The sequence below is a fragment of the Lepidothrix coronata genome, unplaced genomic scaffold (genome assembly GCF_001604755.1).
Source record: "Lepidothrix coronata isolate B3197 unplaced genomic scaffold, Lepidothrix_coronata-1.0 Scaffold0, whole genome shotgun sequence".
Taxonomy (NCBI): domain Eukaryota; kingdom Metazoa; phylum Chordata; class Aves; order Passeriformes; family Pipridae; genus Lepidothrix; species Lepidothrix coronata.
Window position 1 is genome coordinate 11,125,094 of NW_016690180.1, and position 20,309 is coordinate 11,145,402.

Below are 20,309 nucleotides of genomic sequence, written 5' to 3' on the forward strand. Positions count from 1 at the left end.
CACATGGCTTCCCATCCAGTCCCTTCACCATCCTCATTGCCCTCCTTTGGACACTCTCATAGCTTCATATCTTTTTATGGTGTTGCCCAAAACTGCACACAATATTCAAGGTGAGGCCTCATCAGTGCAGAGCAGAGCGGGACAATCCCCTCCCTCGACCAGCTGGTGCTGCTTTGCCTGATGCCCCCCCGGACACAGTTGGCCCTCCTGGCTGCCAGGGCAGTGCTGACTCATATTCTACTTGCCATTGACTAGGACCCCCAGGTCCCTTTCTTCAGCACAGCTCTCCAGCTTCTTGTTCCCTACTCTATACGTACAACCAGGATCGCCCTGTCCCCAGTGCAGAATCCAGCACCTTCATATGGCTGGTGATTGCCCATCTCTCTAATTTGTTGAGGTCTCTGCAGGGCCTGTCTGCCCTAGAGGGAGTCGACAACTCCTCCCAAGTAGCTTAGTGTCATCAGCAAACAGTATTCTTTTGAGTCCTGCATCCAGGTCATCGATGAAGATGTTGAAGAGCACAGGGCCTAAGATGCAGCCCTGCTGAACCCCACTAGAGACAGGTTGCCAGCCTGATGTTACTCCATATTGACTATAACCCTTTGTGCCCAACCCCTTAGACAGTTGTGGTTATCCAACTGTATGCTAGATAACTTGTTATGGCCAAACTGATAATGTTCATACTGGGGCATTTTAAGTTTCAATGAGTCTAGTCACTGAACTGGCATCAAAATTTATTATATCCTTTTTAGAAAGTTTAATCCTTCCTCAAAGGGAGCACCTACTAATGCATGGGGTTGCAGAATTAAACAACTGAGATTTAGCTTTTCAGATGCTGCTTTGCACCCTCGTTATCACTGTGTTTACAGGAAATGCCTCTGACAGGAGCTGGGTGGTACGTGCATACATTTCCAGTCAGTTGGTGTTGACACTGGGTGCCTGCAGCCACCAAAGAAATACTGGGTTGAGCAAAGGGCTTGCAGGCTCTTGCCCAACAACCTGTTTTTTGTCTCCATAGTTCCTCATACCCCTTCCTCTTTTTACCACTTTATGTTAAGGCGAAGCATGTCCTTTAGCATGATAAAAGCAGTTCCACAATTTATCATAACATCATTTTTGTCAGTAGTCTGCCAAAGAAAAAAATTAGTGTTGCCACAGGAGGCAAAATAACATGTTGTCAATCACTGAGGAGAGCTACTGTAGGAGGCCACAAAATAAAGCCACAGTTCTCAAAGCGTGCATTACAAATACCTATCATGATGTGTGACTTACACGCTTATCAGGAAAAAGGCTCTGAAGTTTCTCATTAAGGTAGGTGGTAGCAGAACAAATATTGTATCCCTAAGTAATACGTTTCTTTTGAGGGTCTTCCAGTGAGAATTTAAGTGTCAGAGAATTTTAATTTATTAATGTTAGATGTATTTATTGAAAATGAAATCTAGAGTGGTCTTTTGGATTTCCCTCTGCTTTTCAGTGGAGCTTGTGGAAGGGTAGTGTCATAGGGGAATCACGATAGCTGGAGATTGTTTTACCCATGAGAGATGGTAATTTTGACTGTAACGTGGATCTTGCACTGTCAGTTTTGGGGATTCTGTACAAGACCACGCATGCTGTAGAGCTACAAGACATTGTTAATCACTGTTGTAACACAATTATCTCAGAATCAGAGAATGTGCTGAGTTGGAAAGGACCCACAAGGATCATCAAGTCCAGCCCTTAGCCCTGCACAGGACCATCCCCAAAGAGTCACACCATGTGCCTGAGAGGATCATTACTTCAGGATGAAATTAACACTATACGTGTGTAAATGCGTACGTATGCCTGTCTGGACAGAAGGATGCATACATTTCCTAAGTTTCTAAATTTCTTTTTTAAATTAACATTTGCATTTTCTAATTTTTTTCTGTTTCATTTTTCAGTAATTAATTTCACTTATATTGTCTCACTATGGTAATATTTCAATACTTTTGCAACAAATAAGCATTAGAGATTGAACACTTCCATTCATCTCAGTTTTCACTGAAATTTGTTATTACTCTGAGTGTCATCATCTTTCTAATGGGTTTCAGAAAAGATTTGCCTTTTAATAAATAGATAAATACAAATAAAAGGTGGAAAGACTTAAAACATGGATGTATGCATAACATTCGAGGACTATATTAATCTACTTTCAGTGATTGCACTGGTAGTTCTTAGGGGTAAATTTGAAGGGCTAATGGCATCCAGTTAATGGCAATATGCTTATTTTTCTGTTTAGCATATGCTGCATCTGTCTTTGTAGTATGTAGGCATTGCCAGTGGCCAGCTCCTACTGTCACTGAACTGAAGAGATACTCTTGAATAAGGGTCTCTATGGCAGTTATTACACATTAACCAATTGTACGTCTGGTTCTGTATTCATTTCAGTAACATGCAGGCTACATTCAGGCAGTTCAGCTGTTACATTCCAAAACAGGAATGAATGTTTGGTAGAAGCAAGATCTTACCTTAGGATTTTATCTCATCCTAAGAATGGATAGCAAAATCTATCCAGCTAAGAGCAGGCAATGGTGAGGTTTGTATGTAACGCTGTTATAAGGTGTCATTTGGAAATCTGCTGTGAATAGTCTTGTCTGAATTGACAGAAATGGAGAACAAATCATAAAATCATAGAGTACCACTCTAAGGCTCATCATCATGATAGTGGAGAATTTTCCATATTCTGTCATTTACTAGCTGTTCCATCTTTCCTTTCCTTTATTGGATGACCTCTTTTCATTTAAGGCTGAGAAATGAAATATAATCTACAGAATAAGCTTTAAAGTGAAAAAAGTAATTTTTTAGATATTTTCCTCTACTTCCTGAATCACTGAAATGTTAAATCATAAATGAGTTGTGGTATACTAACCCAGTAAGGTAGGTTGTATTGTGGCAGTTCTATATTTAGATTTCAGCTATGGTGGAATTTCTGACCAACATTATGCAGAAATAAAGAAAGATTGGTTTATGTCTTTGCTGGGACAATAACCCTGTGTTTGGGCATTCAATACTGAAGTCACTGCTCTGTTTTTATTAAAAAAAAAACAACGAAAACCAAACCCCACTCACTGTTTCTGTGTCCTCTGTTTAACCCAATCACAACACTGCTGGAGCAGGAGAAAGATTATTTTTCCATTCCCATTAAATGTAAATTAAACTAAGACAAATGGTACTTTTATAAACCAGTCTTGATAATAACTTGACAACTGAATCGGTATATCAAAATGGAAAAAAAATCACAGTAATGCATGTAAACTTAGATCATTATTAAGTTCAGAGGAGATGTTTGAATTTCAGTGTAAAACTTGCTCAAAGTACTTATTTTCATATTAATTAACAAAGACAGGAAGTTGGTAAAAAGATTAATTTTCCCCCCGTTTAATCTATTGCAAAGCAAGAAAACATATAGTTCAATAACAGTTGAATAATATGGATATTACAGTAGTGTTGTATGTGGAAAATACGTCTGGAGGAAAGCAAATGCCATTTTACAAGCTGTCAGTAGATGGCACAAACATTTGTATAAAAAGTTTGGGCGTTCCTAAATATTGTTACTCAGTAGGATAGAATTACAGGAAGTTTTCTTTTTGTCTTTTCCTGAGTACATTTTCTGCTTTTTCGGAGAGCAGGGATTTCTGGTGAGCAAGTTTTCGTTTTATTGATTTTATGTGGTTAGCTAGAACTGTTTTCTATTCTGCATCTGATTTGAAAATGACCCATGTTCTCTGTAGAGGGTTATTAGCAAGCTTATGGTGTACTTTCAAGTACGTGGGTAAGAAATGAGGATAAAGTTGCTTATGTTCAGTACATTCATTCAAAGAAGCTGACCAAATAGCAATCTCTTTGTATTAGCACTACACCCACAGTTAAGGGGGTCACAGTGAATTAATGAAAATAGCTTTTGTACAGTTCAGGAATGGGTCTAACTTGATAATATATTTCATCCTTGTGAAAGGCATACTTGTAACACTGGAGTTTTGTGTTATGGTGATAACTTGTGAAGTGCATATCTTAATATTGAACCTTCATAGCTCAATGTATTTTGTACATTTCTTATATGAAAATTTAGTCAGTTTATACCAATTTTATATTGGAAAAACTCTTAAAACCTCAGTTTTGATCTCTTCTCTTGCTCTTTAAACAACAGGACATTTTCTTGCTATGATCTTGGTTTGCATACCCTCCTGGATTGCTTTTCTTGATAGCAAGTACTTTTTGTCAAGTTTGAAGACTTGAGGACACTTGTGAATTAAAAGGAATATGACTATAAAGGATAATTTCTCCACCATTAGCCCCCAGATCACAGGTTATGTGTTATAACAGTTTTTAATTCTGTTGCTTCATAGGATATTCTAAAGGAAGTTTGAAGGTACTCGTAAATAATTTGACTGAATGCCAGGATATAGGAATGAGAAAGAAAATAAAAATATGGAAGAATCATATCTTTCTCTCATCTAGTCCTTGGATATTACTGAAATTTTATCCCAAGAAGGAATAATGATTTAAACGTAGATTTTTTTTTTAATTTGTCTTGAAGCTACATATTTTATTTGTTTATACATTAGTAAAATTGCCCAAACAATCAGAATAGGATAGAGGATGGCCAGATCCCTATTAAGGGCTACAACGAATATAATTTTTCCAAATGAAAATCTGAAAAGGGCTGGAAAAATTTTGCCATATTATCCGACTGTTTTTAGATGATTTCCAAGCCTAGTTTAATGCATTCTTTACAAGAACTCAATGGACTGGGTTTTTTTTGTTGTTGTACTGTTGAGATTTCATAATACAGGTTGTTTTAGATCAAGGAGAATGTATATTTTACACCCAGTAATGTAATTCTGAGAAAACTTGTGGAATGGTTAATGGCACAGAGGATGTAGTTCTTGAGGTTGTAAATTTAGTCCAACAAGTGATAGCTATTTCTGTCTCATGTAGAGGCACTCGAAATATATACTCACAATTTAGCCATGTTAATATGAAGAGAAAGTTGAAAGCCAGTACAGTCATTAATGTGTACTGTGGAAAGCTTCAGGCAGTAATTATGATTTGAAAGTAATGGGATGGAAAAGGGGAAAAGGGGAAATAAAAGGATTTCAGAAATCCAGAAAAAAACTTTCAATCAAGATTTACATGTATGGAAGTGCTAACTAAGTTCTTATCAGTTCCTCTTTCGGAAGGGTGGCCTGATGGAGTTATGGCAATATCTAAAAGGAGATTTAAGGCAGCATTCACAGCTACTGACTTAAAGGGAGGCTGGCTACCTTAAGCTCCTACATTCAGAAAGAAAAAGTGACCTCCATTAGGAAAATCAAAGCAAACCCATGGTTATGATGTTTTTTCCCACTAAACTGTGTTTAAATTAGCCCTTCTTTCACAACAGGGACATCTGAGGTCAGTGACCTTAGGTCAGGGCTGGATTCTGTGTACAGAGGATCTATGACTGGTATATTTTTGTTTAGCATGCAGATATTCCCAGTGTGTATTTGCTGTCCTCTGTGTACACCTGACAAACTAGATGAGTGGATACCCCACTTTCAGAGTCTAAATTCAGGAAATGCTCAACCGCAGACAAGAAGCAAACTTTTCTCTGGACTTTCTCATGGCATAAGTATAGAACATTCTACCCTTGCTCCAGTTTTCCCAGTTAAAATAAGCACTGAGGATCCAATCTCAGCTACCTTAAGACATCCAGATTTTGATTCAGACTCTTGAACCTCCACCCTAAGTTTCAGCCCAAGTTTTATAGTCACAAGTGCATTTTAAAATAATGTCTCTGAGTCTAGTTCACATATTTCAGGAGAGAATCTCACTTAATGTACTTTCTAATCAAAGTATATTGCACAGTTGTGGGAAGCCTTCATAATACATTGAATCACAGCAGTAATTCTGTAAGTAAGCAGCAAATTTTAGTCAGCTATGAAATCAGACATACTTTCTAAGAAACTGACTCATTATGTATTAAATACAACATATTTACCAAATGAAAATTTCAGTGGTGTTCTGTTAATAAATAGTGTCTCTCCTGAATGATAGTAGGCAATTCCATTGCTTTTTGAGTCAAAGGGAAAAATGAGAAATTGGAACCATAAAAAAATCTATTGCTCTGATGGTCTCTGCATAGCTACTTAATAATACAATCTGGTTTTTGCTTTTGTTTGTTTGTTTTCCAACAGGATTAGAACAAAGATGGACAGATAGAGAAGTTTTGAACATCTCCAAGGAAACAAAAAGCAGTATGTCAGAAAATACGAGCTCTCTTAGAAACTTTTTTGTTTATAAGTGTCTGTTTGCATTAACTTTTTGGAACCGCGTCAGCTTGTCTGTGGAAAATGAACTCCTTACACCTGTTTCTAACAGTTTTCCAGAAGATAGTTCTGACCAAAAAATCAAGAGCCTGCCACTCCTATATACAAATAGACATCAGTCCAAATCTAGTTTTGACTGGGTTGTGATACAAAATACTACAGAAAGCCTGTCATTGTCAGAAATCACAAATGACAATGTAAAAAAATTAGTAGCTTTATTATCTAATTTCAGACAAGGCTCCAGGTTGCAAAATCTGACACTGACAAATGTGTCAGTGGACTGGAGTACTCTCATGGATATTTTTCAGACTGTATGGCATTCATCCATTGAATACTTCAACATTAGCAGGGTCACTCAACTGTCAGATGTCGAAAGCTATGACTTTGACTATTCAGGTACCTCTATGAAGGTACTGACAGTGAAGAAAATTAAAATCACAGATCTGTACTTCATACAGGATGACTTATACAGAATATTTGCAGACATGAATATTGCAGACATGACAATAGCTGAATCAGAGATGATTCATATGCTTTGTCCTTCATCTGTTAGTCCCTTTAGACACCTGAATTTTTTAAAGAATGATTTAACAGACTTACTTTTTCAAAAATGTGACAACCTAATTCAACTGGAGACATTAATCTTGCAATGGAATAAATTTGAGAGCCTTCTCAAGGTAAGCTTCATGACCAGCCGTATGAAATCACTGAAATATCTGGACATGAGCAACAACTTGCTGCGCCACGATGGAGCTGATGTACAATGCCAGTGGGCTGCGTCTCTGACAGAGTTGGACCTGTCCTCCAATCAGTTGGCAGATGCCGTCTTTGAATGCTTGCCGGTCAACATCAAAAAACTCGACCTACAAAACAATCAGATCAGCAGTGTCCCAAAGGGGCTGGCCGACCTAAAATCCCTGGAAGAGCTGAACCTGGCATCGAACAGGCTGACTGACCTGCCGGGGTGCAGTGGCTTTACATCCCTGCAGTTCCTGAACATAGAGATGAACTCGATCCTCACCCCATCTACCGACTTCTTCCAGAGCTGCCCAAGGGTCAAGGAGCTACAAGCTGGGCACAACCCATTCAAGTGTTCCTGTGAACTGCAAGACTTTATCCGTGTGGAGAGGCAGTCAGGGGGGAAGCTGTTTGGCTGGCCATCAGCGTACGTGTGCGAGTACCCGGAAGGCTTGCGAGGCACGGAGCTGAAGGACTTCCACCTGAGTGAACTGGCCTGCAATACAACGCTGCTGCTGGTGACAGCCCTGCTGCTGACGCTGGTGCTGGTGGCTGTGGTGTCCTTCCTGTGCATCTACCTGGATGTGCCCTGGTACGTGCGGATGACGTGGCAGTGGACGCAGACGAAGCGGAGAGCTTGGCACAACCACCCCAAAGAGCAGGAGACGGTTCTGCAGTTCCACGCGTTCATTTCCTACAGCGAGCACGATGCATTGTGGGTGAAGAATGAGCTGATCCCAAACCTGGAGAAGGGGGAGGGCTGCATACAACTGTGCCAGCACGAGAGAAACTTTGTCCCAGGCAAGAGCATTGTGGAGAACATCATTAACTGCATTGAGAAGAGCTACAAGTCGATCTTTGTGTTGTCTCCCAACTTTGTGCAGAGCGAGTGGTGTCACTATGAGCTGTACTTTGCCCATCACAAGTTATTCAGTGAGAATTCCAACAGCTTAATCCTGATTTTACTGGAGCCGATCCCTCCATACGTTATCCCTGCCAGGTATCACAAGCTGAAGGCTCTCATGGCAAAACGCACCTACCTGGAGTGGCCGAAGGAGAGGAGCAAGCATGCCCTTTTCTGGGCTAACCTGAGGGCAGCTATTAACATTAACCTGCCATCCAGTGATGAAAATAGGTGTGGGGAAACAGATTAAGAATCTTTCTAATGGATTTTGTTCTGGTTTATCTTTGAGAAGCAATAAATATTTTTTTCCTTTTTTGTCAATGTATTTAACTTTTTGTTACACAACCTTGTTTCTACCTGGTTGTCTGTGTTGCTTCCTGACTGTAGTCAAAATTCAGCTCACCTTATTGCAAATCTCTTGTGATAGCAAATCACAAATGAGTTTGAATGTGGATTTTGCTCTATGGTAGTGAGTTTTTCCTCAGCAGAATAAAAGTCTGGGGCACTTGGCATAGTCGTGTGGAAAAATGCTTGAGCGGATGGAGAGTTTGCAGAGCTGCTCTAATCACAAAGCTCAGACAACTTGGTCAAAGGACATCTTTTACTAAAATTAGTCTGCAAGAAAGAAAATTACGTATCCTGAAAAAAAAGGAAAGATGAGCTACTTCACCTTTTGGAGCTCATAGCTTGGCACTGCAGCAAGGGAAAAGCAGTGAATTGACAATCAGAGCTCTAATTCTCATCCTCTGATAGTTTGGTACTATTTTGATCCTGAGAAATACCCTGACCCAAGGGTATCTGCATTAACAGAACTGCCTTCCTCATCGTTATTCATGTTTTGAGAAACTCCTGACTTCTCTACATCATGCCTTTTTTTCCCAGCTTTTTTCTTTTTTTCTTTTCACCCCTATATCTTACTTTATGCTTCTTAAAAGAATCTGTCCTTTTCAGCTGAAACAGCTTTTGTAGCACAGCTGTGAGTTGTGATCAGAAAGGCAATAACCAGTCAGAGGCTGAAAAAATTTGCCAGGTCTTGGGACTGCAGGTAAGACTTTATTAATGGAGTTAGAAACACAAACTACATTCACGATATTTGCTTTCCTTTATAGAAATACAGCAGGTCCCTCTGCCCGTACTTGTGCTGTTTCAGCTTCAAAAAAACATAGCTGGGCTCAGGAAAACATTCACAGCTGCTAAAGATGATGACAGCAAACTTCCTCTTTGCCCCAAGAAGGGAAGATCATTTGAAATACCACAGTTAGGTGACCAGCAAGTAGGAAGTTTCCCTTCAAAAATGTGTTTCAACAAGAGTATGAGAGAAGAAGGGGTGTTAAGAAATCCTCATTAAGTATAGAATGTTTGCATTTTATCTCATCCTTTTCTTCCATTATTATTAAAAAGAATATTAATTTTGATATTTCTTTTTGCATGAGGTCTAAGGAGGCTGAGATTTCTTGACTTGAAGTCTTGAGCTGTGAGTGACTGTTTATGACCTGTAGAGGAAAGGTCAAATTTATCACCTTTAACTCACATCCCACCTAGCCTCAAAATTAATATAACACCTATTACCAAATTGAAGCCACTTCATTCAGGACTGTAGAAACAAATGTTGTTTTCTCTGCTTCCTCCTTCCCCTCCCACTCATGCTTCAGTGTATGACTCATTTAACCCTTCATAAACTGAAGATGATCCAACTTATCTTGGTTTGCCTATCCCTTTCACAGAAGCAGGGATAGCTGGATCGTTATGTGGTGCCTCGCTTGAAAATTTTCTTTGAGAGCCTCAGACTTTTAAGTCGGTAGCCCTTGAAACTTGTGTAATACAGATAGATAATATCCCCTGTTGTTTGTAACCTTAAGGACTCATCTGGCTTCTTCTGTTGGCTGGAGGATAAAGAAACTCCCTGAAATTCAGAAAGTGCACCAGGAGTCCTTCCTCCAGAAGGACTTGAAGGTTTTAGCAAGGTTTGCTTGCCTCTTTGGAAAGTACTTGGGAAACTGACATCTGGATGTAGCTGGTGTGATGATAAGCAGAAATATATAATTACAGGTTTCTGGTATATGTCCAAAATCCTTGAGTGGAAAGAGTGGCTTTTAATAAGCATAGGCATCAATTAAAACTTGTACTTTGGAACCAGAAGCCCACATACTATTAGCTTTTTTTTTTTCCATGATATGTGCCAAATAATTGATAAAACAGCTACACATGCAATCAATTATTACATCTAGTTTCTCTGATTCCACAGGAGATGATGAGTTTCTCAAATGGTATATATCAGAATATTTCAAACAATTATTTTAGCCTCTGTAATGCTCTCAAACCTTTCGATAAAACCAGTTTTAATCCATGAAGAAATTTTTCCTGTACTGGGACCATGTGTTGTCTCACATCACGTCAACCACCTTATCTGTTTTGGAAAGTAATTAACCTTTTCTGTGCAGCCTGGTGATGTGTTCCTGCAATTGGTTCTGCACTGAAATCTGGAACTGCTAATGCACTCCACTTATCAGGAAAAGGGAGTGTGTAAATGTGTTCTCATGTCAGATACTATATCAGAGCAGATTCCTGGCATTTGACTAGTCAGCTCAGTGACTAGCAGGAATGCTATTTTTATGTACATTAAAGTATCAACACACAAAACTGATAGTATGGGGCTTAAACACTCTCCCAAACCTAAAAAAATGTGCAAAATGAAGTTGAAGTGGAAATGTTTTTATGTATATGTAGGTAGTGTATAGTACAAAGGAAACTAAACTGCAACAGACTGAGAGTCATGACACAATGTGGGTTGCCCTGCTGAGAGCTGGGCTCTTTTATGGCTTTAAAAGTGTTACAAAACATCATCACAGAAGATCAACTGCAGAGAGTTAGAGCAAGGAAAGGCACTCAAGGGAAAATAATGGGACTCTGTGGGAGATAAGGCATTCTGCTGAGAGGAAGGTTCAAAACCTCTGTGAAACCCATGTTTTTATTCAGGCCTTTGGTTTGTCTGGTTTTTCTTTTGGAAATATTTACTGAGATTGACTATACTGCTCGTTTTTAGTCACTGTTTCATCAAGAGGAAGCAGTATTTATAAACCAATAAAGTGAGAAAGTCGTGTGTTCTTCAAGATGGCTCTGTGTTACCGGTTTCATTTCCACAGCTTTGACCCTTGTGTCTATTTGTGTCAAAGCAAGATAGGCTTGAGCATAAATGTGATACTGCTCACTTTGACTTGTAGAGGCATTTAGCCTTTGTTTCATCTACTTGACATACAGGGTTAATTTGTGACAATGAGAGTTGCAATTGAAGATAAGATCCTCGGTATGACCAAGCACCAGCTTTGCAATTAACTTTTCATGAGTGCTTCAATGAGTCTGTCTGCTCTGACTATGTTTTAGTTCCATGTCTTGCACATGTAAGCTCACTTCTGCAGTTCTAGTTAGAGAGGTTCTTCACACTTTTGGCACGATGCTGGTCCTGAATAGTTTCTGATACCTGGCCAAGTGTAGCTGTGGTTCCTATCTGGGTAAGTAATGACAACATACAAGCAGAAGTGTGAAATATGTTTTCATGAAGATAGGTGCTCATTGGTAGAACAATCTGCAAAAAAACCCAGCAGTATAAAATTCAGAAATGGAACAAAGTATCTGCATGAATGTACATGTACTGACTATGGAAAGAATGGTATTTAGCTCATACTTTTCAGGATGCATGAACAGAAATACATTGCTTTTATTTTTTGCCTGTCATACAAAATGACTGAACCAGTAAACTGAAAACAGCCCCAAACAAAACTTTGTTGAATTGGTTAGTAAAAATAACCATTATGCAATGTTCCTAATGGTTTAACAGAGGTATTCAGGAGTATCGATTTTATTTTAACTCATTGCAATTTTTTCTTCACGTCAAACTGTTTATTTGAATGTATTTTGAAGTCTCATAAAGAAGAGTGGCAAGGAAATTAAACACACTACAACTAAAAGGTGCTTTTTATAGCTATATGTGCATTAGCTTCAATTCTGATGACAGTTGATGGTGTATTTGATTTTATCCATGCAGCAAAGTTTTTTTTTATGGACTATATTGGAAGTAAAACTGCCACTGTTCTGCATTATTGCAATATCGTTGTTCTGTCAACAAGTGCCTTAGTCTACTTATTTTCATGGATGAATGGCTAGAAATGGGAGCTTCTCTTTTAACTTTGAGTCAAAGCAGTGTTAGCTGACAAGTAGACTCTTCCTGCTTATTGAGAAACATTAATGATCCCTGGTCTTGTCTCAGGTCACAGATGACCCAGACTTTTCTCTAACATATTACTCAATTCTCTGCACAGAGAAAACCAGAATAATTTTAGTTCAGTTCAGTTTTAGTCATCAATCTCGAAGTGAAAAATAGCAGTTTTCTTTCAGCAAACCAAAGGATTAAATTATTTACAAAATTGAAAAGGTAACTGCAAAAGAAAACTTTCAAAGGAATCTAATGCAAGCTTGAAACGTAGCTAGCACTGCTATCTAGAATAAAATTTCATGCTTTTCAGGTTCTTTAACTGAATCTTTAGCTGTTGTGTTAGTTTGGAGGCTTATAGGAGTGAAATGTTGGTTTTGGTTATTGTGTTTAACTCCAGCCCACAGCTAAGTACCATGCTCACTTCCCTGCTGTCCCCCATCCCCAGTGGGGAGGAGAATCAGAAAAAAAGTAAAACTTGTGGGTTGAGATAAGAGCAGTTTAAGAATTAAAACAAAGTAAAATATAGTAATGATGATGATAATGATGGTGATGATGATGACAATGAGAGAGAGAGGACTAAAACGCAGGAGAAACAGGTGATATACAATACAATTGCTCATCACCCACTGACCAATGCCCAGCCCATCGCTGAGCAATGATCAGCCCTCCTGGCCAACCCTCTCCCAATTTATGTACTGAGTGTGATATTCTGTGTTATGGAATATCCCTTTGGTTGGTTCACATTGACTGTTCTGGCCATGCTCCCTCTCGGCTTCTTGTGCACCTCTTTGCTGGCACAGCATGGGAAACTGGAAAGTCCATGTCTTAAAAATAAGAACTACCCAGCAACAACTAAAACGTCAGGTGTTATGAAGACTGTTCTCACACTGAATGCAAAATAGTCTTGTACCAGCTATTAGGAAGAAGATTCACTCTATCCCAGCCAAAACTGGGACAGTTATTTACATCTGCCTTTGCAATACACTCACTCTCTGCTATGTTGATTTGTTCCCTGGGCTTGTGCCCCTGTTCAAAACTTGAAGTGAATGGCTGCTTTACTGGATTCCTTCATCCACTGATTGCCCTATATTGCCATATTCTTAATGGCTTCATTACAGCTTTCTTATCATAGGGAATATTCTCTGTTAATTTTTTGTAATTTTTTTGAATGAAGCTACAATGTGGGTTATCCTTGACACCTATCCGAGGCATTTCTAGAGTAAAGATAACTGACCTGTAAAGGTTTTTAACTGGGTCAGTTTGCCCCTGTTACTAACTTTTGAGATATAAGCTTTTGCTATTGTGTTACAATGTGTTACATTAATTACTCTGCTTGTGGAGCAAAAAAATTTGTCAGCGTAGAGCTCTGCAAGAAATCTTGATACAAAGAGAAGTTCAGTGAGGGTTCTGCTTCCTCTTTTCTGTGTGTGCAAAGAGGAGATGCAGTTGATGGGTTTCTAGAACATCTGTGTAACAACAGAAGCAGACTTGAAATTAAAAATGCAGAATTATTTAAATAATCTTGCCACGGGGAATATTCTGTACTGCAGATAGGTTTATTTTCTCCTGAACTGTACAGTTATGTAAATATTACAGAAGTAAATGTATTTTTAGTCTGAACTGTTAGAAGTTCCCTTTCGTTGTGCTCTTAATACCTGCAGTGTAAGGAAATTTTCTTAATTCTTAGAATTGTGTAGCCTGATTAAAAAATCCTGTTCTTTCTGATTTCTGAGGTAGTAATTATTAAGAAATTAGCATCTCATGTGAGATTCCCGATCTTGAAGATTTCATGTGTTTGAAATTCTATTTTGAGGCTATTAACTGACTATGCAGAGGACTTTTGCTTGTTCATCAACTTGGAGATGAGTTCCATGCACTAAAGGTGGGTTATAATTGCTCCATTATTCATAATTTTTTCTCTTTGCTATATTTATCTTGGACTTCATCAAATCTCAGGTGCTAGTATTGCTTCAGTGTTGGAAGATAATCTTGCATGTGGAGATTTCAGTGAAAATGCTCATCTGTATGTTGAATTTCAGCAAAGGGGAAAGGGGGAAAGTCATTTGGTGTGGCAATTTTAATTCTCAGCCAACTCTAATTTAATACCATTCTAAAACAGCATTGGAGGGGTAACTGTTGATCCTTAATATTGCTTTGCTAGATGTATTTGCTTTACTCTCTGACTGTGGCAATCTTAAGTGCTATACACTGTGTCTCGTCCCTTGTTGCAGCGTGTAGCATAGCATGTACAATAACGTAAAACTCATTGGCAATGGAGCATGGACAGAGAATATATTTCCAGTTTTTTTCTCCCTTCAAAACATTTCTTGCTTTATTCCTGACATCCCTTTTGGCCAGGGGGAAATTCCTCCAGATAGTTCCAGATCAAAGTTTATTTGATTCAAGAGTTAGATTGTTTACCAGCCTGAACCCTAAAGAACAGGGTCAACTGCTCTTTGAAGGATGCTGGGTCAGATTTCCTTGTCTTGTTTCCTCTTGTGAGTGATACCATACTTTGACCAAACATCCCAGCTTCATTTCTATTGTGCCCTCAGACACCCCAGCACAACTTTCTGAAGACCTAATTTGACCACTCTATTGGATTTAATTGAGGTAGAGATTTATATTTTACTGATTTACTCTTTTATTGCTTTTGGTGATGTTAATTGCATATATTTTTGCTTTACTTGATTAAAAGAAAACTTGATTAAACCTGATAGGAGACTTGGAGGGGAAGGGTCGAGTTTCGATATCAGTTAATAAAATTATTAGGGACTAACACACATTATAACCTTGAACTGAAAAAATAGGGGTTTGGGGTTTATTTAACAAAAGATTACACAGGGACAGAATTTTAAAACTGAAACAGACTGTATCTGGGAATCACTGCTTCATACGTAGTGTCCGGTCATGGTGTGGTTTTCCCATTAGTGTGCTTTTGGTCAGACTAGTGTTACAAAATTCATGAGTGTGGTGAGTTGACCCTGGCTGGACTCCAGATGTCCCCCCAAGCCACTCTGTCACTCCCCTCAACTGGACAGGAAGAAAATATAATCAAGGTTTGTGGGCAAGATAAGGACAGTGAGAGATCACTTGCACATTACTGTTACGGGCAAACCAGACTCTATCTCCAGAAATTATTTCAGTTCATTACAATTAAATCAGAGTATGGTAATGCGAAATAAAACCAAATCTCAAAACAGCTTTCTCCCACCTCTCCCTTCTTCCCTGGGCTCAGCTTCACTCCCAATTTCTCTACTTCCTCTCCCAAAGGCACAGTAGGGCAGCAAATGAGGGTTGCGGTCAGTTCATCACATGTTATTTCTACTGCTTCTTCCCCCTCACTCTCTTCCCCTTTTTCCAGTGTGAGGTCCCTCCCATGGGAGACAGTTCTCTAATGTGAGTCCTTCCCACAAGCTGCAGTTGTTAAAGAACAATTCAGCGTGGGTCCCTTCCATGGGGTACACTCCTCTAGGGAACAGACTACTCCAATGTGAGTCTCCCGTAGGGTCACAAGTCCTACCAGTAAACCTCTTCCAGTGTGAGCTCCTCTCTCCATGGGTCCACAGGTCCTGCCAGGAACCTGCTCCAACGGAGGCTTCCCATGAGGTCACAGCCTCTTTCAGGCATCCACCTGCTCCATCGTGGACCTCCATGGGCTGATGAGGCCTGCCTCACCATGACCTTCACCTCAGGCTGCAGGGAAATGTCAGCTCCAGCACTTGAAGCACCTCCTCCCCCTCCTTCAGCACTGACCTTGGTGTCTGCAGAGTTGTTTCATATATTCTCACTCCTCTCTCTGAGCTGCATTTGCTGCATTTGCCCAGAGGTTTTTTCCCCCTTCTGATTCATGTTATCCCAGAAGCACTACTACCATTGCTGATGGGCTCAGCCTTGGATCTGACTGGCACTGGCTCTATCAAATACAGAGAAAGCTTCTGGCAGCTTCTCACAGAAACCACTCCTGTAGTCTCCCACTAACAAAACTTCATCACATAAGCCCAATACAATGGACAGTATAATTTCTCCTTAGCATTCTTGGCTTATTGGAAAAATGGACCCCTATGTCTGTGCTATAGCACAGACAAAGCTGATCAGCTGACCTGAGGGGGTGTATGGCCATGTCCAGGGTCTTTGAGGTGTGAAGAGGAATATCCTTTGACTCTTCTGACTGAAGAGGTTATTTTTGCACCAGTTCCTGTGAGGGTGGTTCTATTGAAGTTCTGTCCCCAAATGTGTGTGACCTTGGGATGTACAGAAAGAGCAGATGAGGGCCCTGTTCTGTTCTCCTTTATTCCTAAATGCATTTTCTACTTGTGCCAGTTTTGTACTTTTCAAGATTGTTGAGAAAGTTGTATTTCTTTACATCTATGTGTTTTTAACATACCAGTGATTATATTCCTCCCATTATAAAGGAATTAATTTATATTTAACAGAGAAAAACAATAACTGGGATTAGAGAATGGGGGGGGGCATGAGAACAATTGATAAGAACTTAGAACAAGAGTATGTAAAAATATTTTTTTATTTTATATTGAACCTTATTTTAGCAATAAAAAACCAAATTCAACCATTCAACAATTTCATCAAATTCCATGTGTTTTCTTTTCATAGGGCTGGACTCAACAGTGAGACATATTGAACAGAAAACAACTATATACTTCTATGTTTCTGTAAAAACACAAGATAAACCTGGATAGCATAATGAGACCCCTCACAAATACCTATGTCTTTGTTTGTGCCTTTACATTCACACTATGGAATAATATCCAGCCAACTGTGGAAAATGAATTTATTGCAAATTATTCAGGCAGATTGCTAACTAATGTTCCAAAAAACATTCCACTACGTATTCAAGTATTAGATTTATCACATAATAGGATCTCTGGAATTAGTATCTCAGAATTTATTTATCTTTCTGACCTTCAAGTATTAAATCTTTCTCATAATCTAATTATGGTGCTTGACTTTAGTGTCTTTGTTTTTAATGAAAATTTAGAATACTTAGATTTATCTCATAATAACATTTTGAAAGTTTGCTGTCTAACTCTTGCATGTCTTAGACATTTAGATCTTTCTTACAATAAGTTTACTGCCTTGCCTATCTGCCAGGAATTTGAGAACATGTTTCGTTTGGAGTACCTAGGATTAAGTGCCATGATGATACGAAGGTCAGACTTCAGGTATATCAAACATTTGCAGCTGCACACTGTCTTTCTGACCTTGGGAAACTTTTCTCTGTATGAACCGCAGAGTCTGACAGCCTTGAATACAAAGAGGCTCCACACTGATTTTGCAGCAAACCAAAACTTCAGTTTTTCCCTCTTGTACGATGGAATGAGTACTTCAGAAAATTTAAAAATAGTTAACTTAATATATACCTTGAGCTATAAATATTTCCCCTCTCCTCCTTTAATGCTTCTGAAGAAAATCAAGACAACGGCTCTCATTCTTGACACTGTGGATGTACAATGGCCTATCATTCTGCAAATTTTCCTGCTTATTTGGTATTCACCTGTGGAGCATTTGACTGTGAGAAATTTGACTTTTCAGGGACTACTGGGGGAGCTGACTAAATATGAGTTTCTACCCTTGTTAAGTTCTCTGGAACAGTTAATCTCTTTGGATGGCTCCATGAAAGCATTAACTTTGGAGCATGTTCGTATTAAGATTTATTATTTCAACCAGGAGGTTCTATACAGACAGTTTTCAGAGATGAATATTGCCAGTTTGACAATATATGATGCATATATGCCACACATGCTTTGCCCCAATAGAACAAGCTCATTTCAGTATTTAAATTTTTCTCACAATGCCCTGACGGATGAGTTGTTCCAGAATTGTGGCACTTTGATAGATCTGAAATTACTTATTTTACAATGGAATAAATTTGAGAGCCTTCTCAAGGTAAGCTTCATGACCAGCCGTATGAAATCACTGAAATATCTGGACATGAGCAACAACTTGCTGCGCCACGATGGAGCTGATGTACAATGCCAGTGGGCTGCGTCTCTGACAGAGTTGGACCTGTCCTCCAATCAGCTGACAGATGCCGTCTTTGAATGCTTGCCGGTCAACATCAAAAAACTCGACCTACAAAACAATCAGATCAGCAGTGTCCCAAAGGGGCTGGCTGACCTAAAATCCCTGGAAGAGCTGAACCTGGCATCGAACAGGCTGGCTGACCTGCCGGGGTGCAGTGGCTTTACATCCCTGCAGTTCCTGAACATAGAGATGAACTCGATCCTCACCCCATCTACCGACTTCTTCCAGAGCTGCCCAAGGGTCAAGGAGCTACAAGCTGGGCACAACCCATTCAAGTGTTCCTGTGAACTGCAAGACTTTATCCGTGTGGAGAGGCAGTCAGGGGGGAAGCTGTTTGGCTGGCCATCAGCGTACGTGTGCGAGTACCCGGAAGGCTTGCGAGGCACGGAGCTGAAGGACTTCCACCTGAGTGAACTGGCCTGCAATACAACGCTGCTGCTGGTGACAGCCCTGCTGCTGACGCTGGTGCTGGTGGCTGTGGTGTCCTTCCTGTGCATCTACCTGGATGTGCCCTGGTACGTGCGGATGACGTGGCAGTGGACGCAGACGAAGCGGAGAGCTTGGCACAACCACCCCAAAGAGCAGGAGATGGTTCTGCAGTTCCACGCGTTCATTTCCTACAGCGAGCACGATGCATTGTGGGTGAAGAACAAGCTGATCCCAAACCTGGAGAAGGGGGAGGGCTGCATACAACTGTGCAAGCACGAGAGAAACTTTGTCCCAGGCAAGAGCATTGTGGAGAACATCATTAACTGCATTGAGAAGAGCTACAAGTCGATCTTTGTGTTGTCTCCCAACTTTGTGCAGAGCGAGTGGTGTCACTATGAGCTGTACTTTGCCCATCACAAGTTATTCAGTGAGAATTCAAACAGCTTAATCCTGATTTTACTGGAGCCGATCCCTCCATACGTTATCCCTGCCAGGTATCACAAGCTGAAGGCTCTCATGGCAAAACGCACCTACCTGGAGTGGCCGAAGGAGAGGAGCAAGCATGCCCTTTTCTGGGCTAACCTGAGGGCAGCTATTAACATTAACCTGCCCACAGCCATTGAAGCAAATAAGGAGCAGAGTGATGTTACATATACTTAGTAGTATAAGTATGTGAATAACTGATTTGACTGTTTTACATTAAATTCTGTTAATAATTTTTTCTATTTTTTTACACCATTGCTAGTTTGTTGCAAAATGTATTTGTGATACATATAGAGATTGCTATTGCAAATTCTAGTTGTCAAAGTAGTCAAAGGTCATCTGTAGTTGTCCATCATCAACAAAGAGAGGGAGGGAGAAATTTTCATAGTGATTGACCTTATTTTTGGGTTGCATAAATTTCATACTTTTCCCTTTGAAAGCCATATTTGAAAGTGATGATGATAGCGGTTGGTTCAGTGTCATCAGGACTGCCAAGGAATGCGTTTAATCTTTGTTCTGACATGAATGTTGTGGGGTTAAGATTGTAAGCATCTGCTTCCTGGGATTTAATTAGATAACACAAAGAAGAAGAAAATTTGTGTTTAAAACCCTTCCTGTACATGGATGTAGTAGATGTCATAGGTACAATATCCCTATACCTTTAGCCTGTTTTCCTTCCTAGAAGTCTTTCCCTCCATCCCAGAGAGAGTTTCCTAGGTAGGTGCTGAAAATCTGGATCCATTAATCCTTGTTTAATATTCTTCTTCCTTTGCTGTACTAAATATTCCCACTTGCCCAGAGATAACTACCAAGTCAATGATTTCATAGAATTCACTATTCATTGTCTTCAAAATCATAGTAAATATCTGAACTTATGAATTTTTTATAATACTGTAATATTACTGCTTTCTGCTATGATCATATCAAGCTGTACTGGGTTATGTATTTTTCCTGTTTTCTAAAACTTAGAAGATTGATGTTTGAAGGTGAGACCCTTTTATCTCCAGACTTTCACTGAACTCTATTACCTTGCTCTTTTAAGCAGCAGGTGCTGAGGGTCATCATACAGGTGAAAAAGGAATATGTTTCCTTAGAAAATAACTCCTCTGCTGAAATCTAACAGTGTTTTCTTTGATAGGAGACATCTAGTTTGCTGTGCTTATTTGACAGTCCA

At 39.5% G+C, this 20,309-nt stretch overlaps 1 protein-coding gene across 7 annotated transcripts; it reads left to right on the forward strand.

Annotated features, from left to right (window-relative positions):
* The first annotated feature begins 1,201 nt into the window (after positions 1-1,201).
* LOC108492737 (toll-like receptor 1) lies at positions 1,202-20,309 on the forward strand. Of its 7 annotated transcripts, none has more exons than XM_017805385.1 (3): positions 1,202-1,311; positions 6,195-8,170; positions 19,253-20,291. In XM_017805385.1, the coding sequence occupies exons 2-3, from the start codon at positions 6,257-6,259 to the stop codon at positions 19,310-19,312; spliced, it is 1,974 nt and encodes a 657-aa protein (XP_017660874.1). In that variant the 5' UTR covers positions 1,202-1,311; positions 6,195-6,256; the 3' UTR covers positions 19,313-20,291. The 7 variants fall into 7 exon arrangements, with proteins under 7 accessions (XP_017660874.1, XP_017660867.1, XP_017660857.1 ...); XM_017805378.1 differs by lacking the exon at positions 1,202-1,311 and adding an exon at positions 3,430-3,656 and having other exon boundaries at positions 6,195-6,984; positions 18,067-20,303; XM_017805368.1 differs by lacking the exon at positions 1,202-1,311 and adding an exon at positions 3,533-3,656 and having other exon boundaries at positions 19,253-20,290.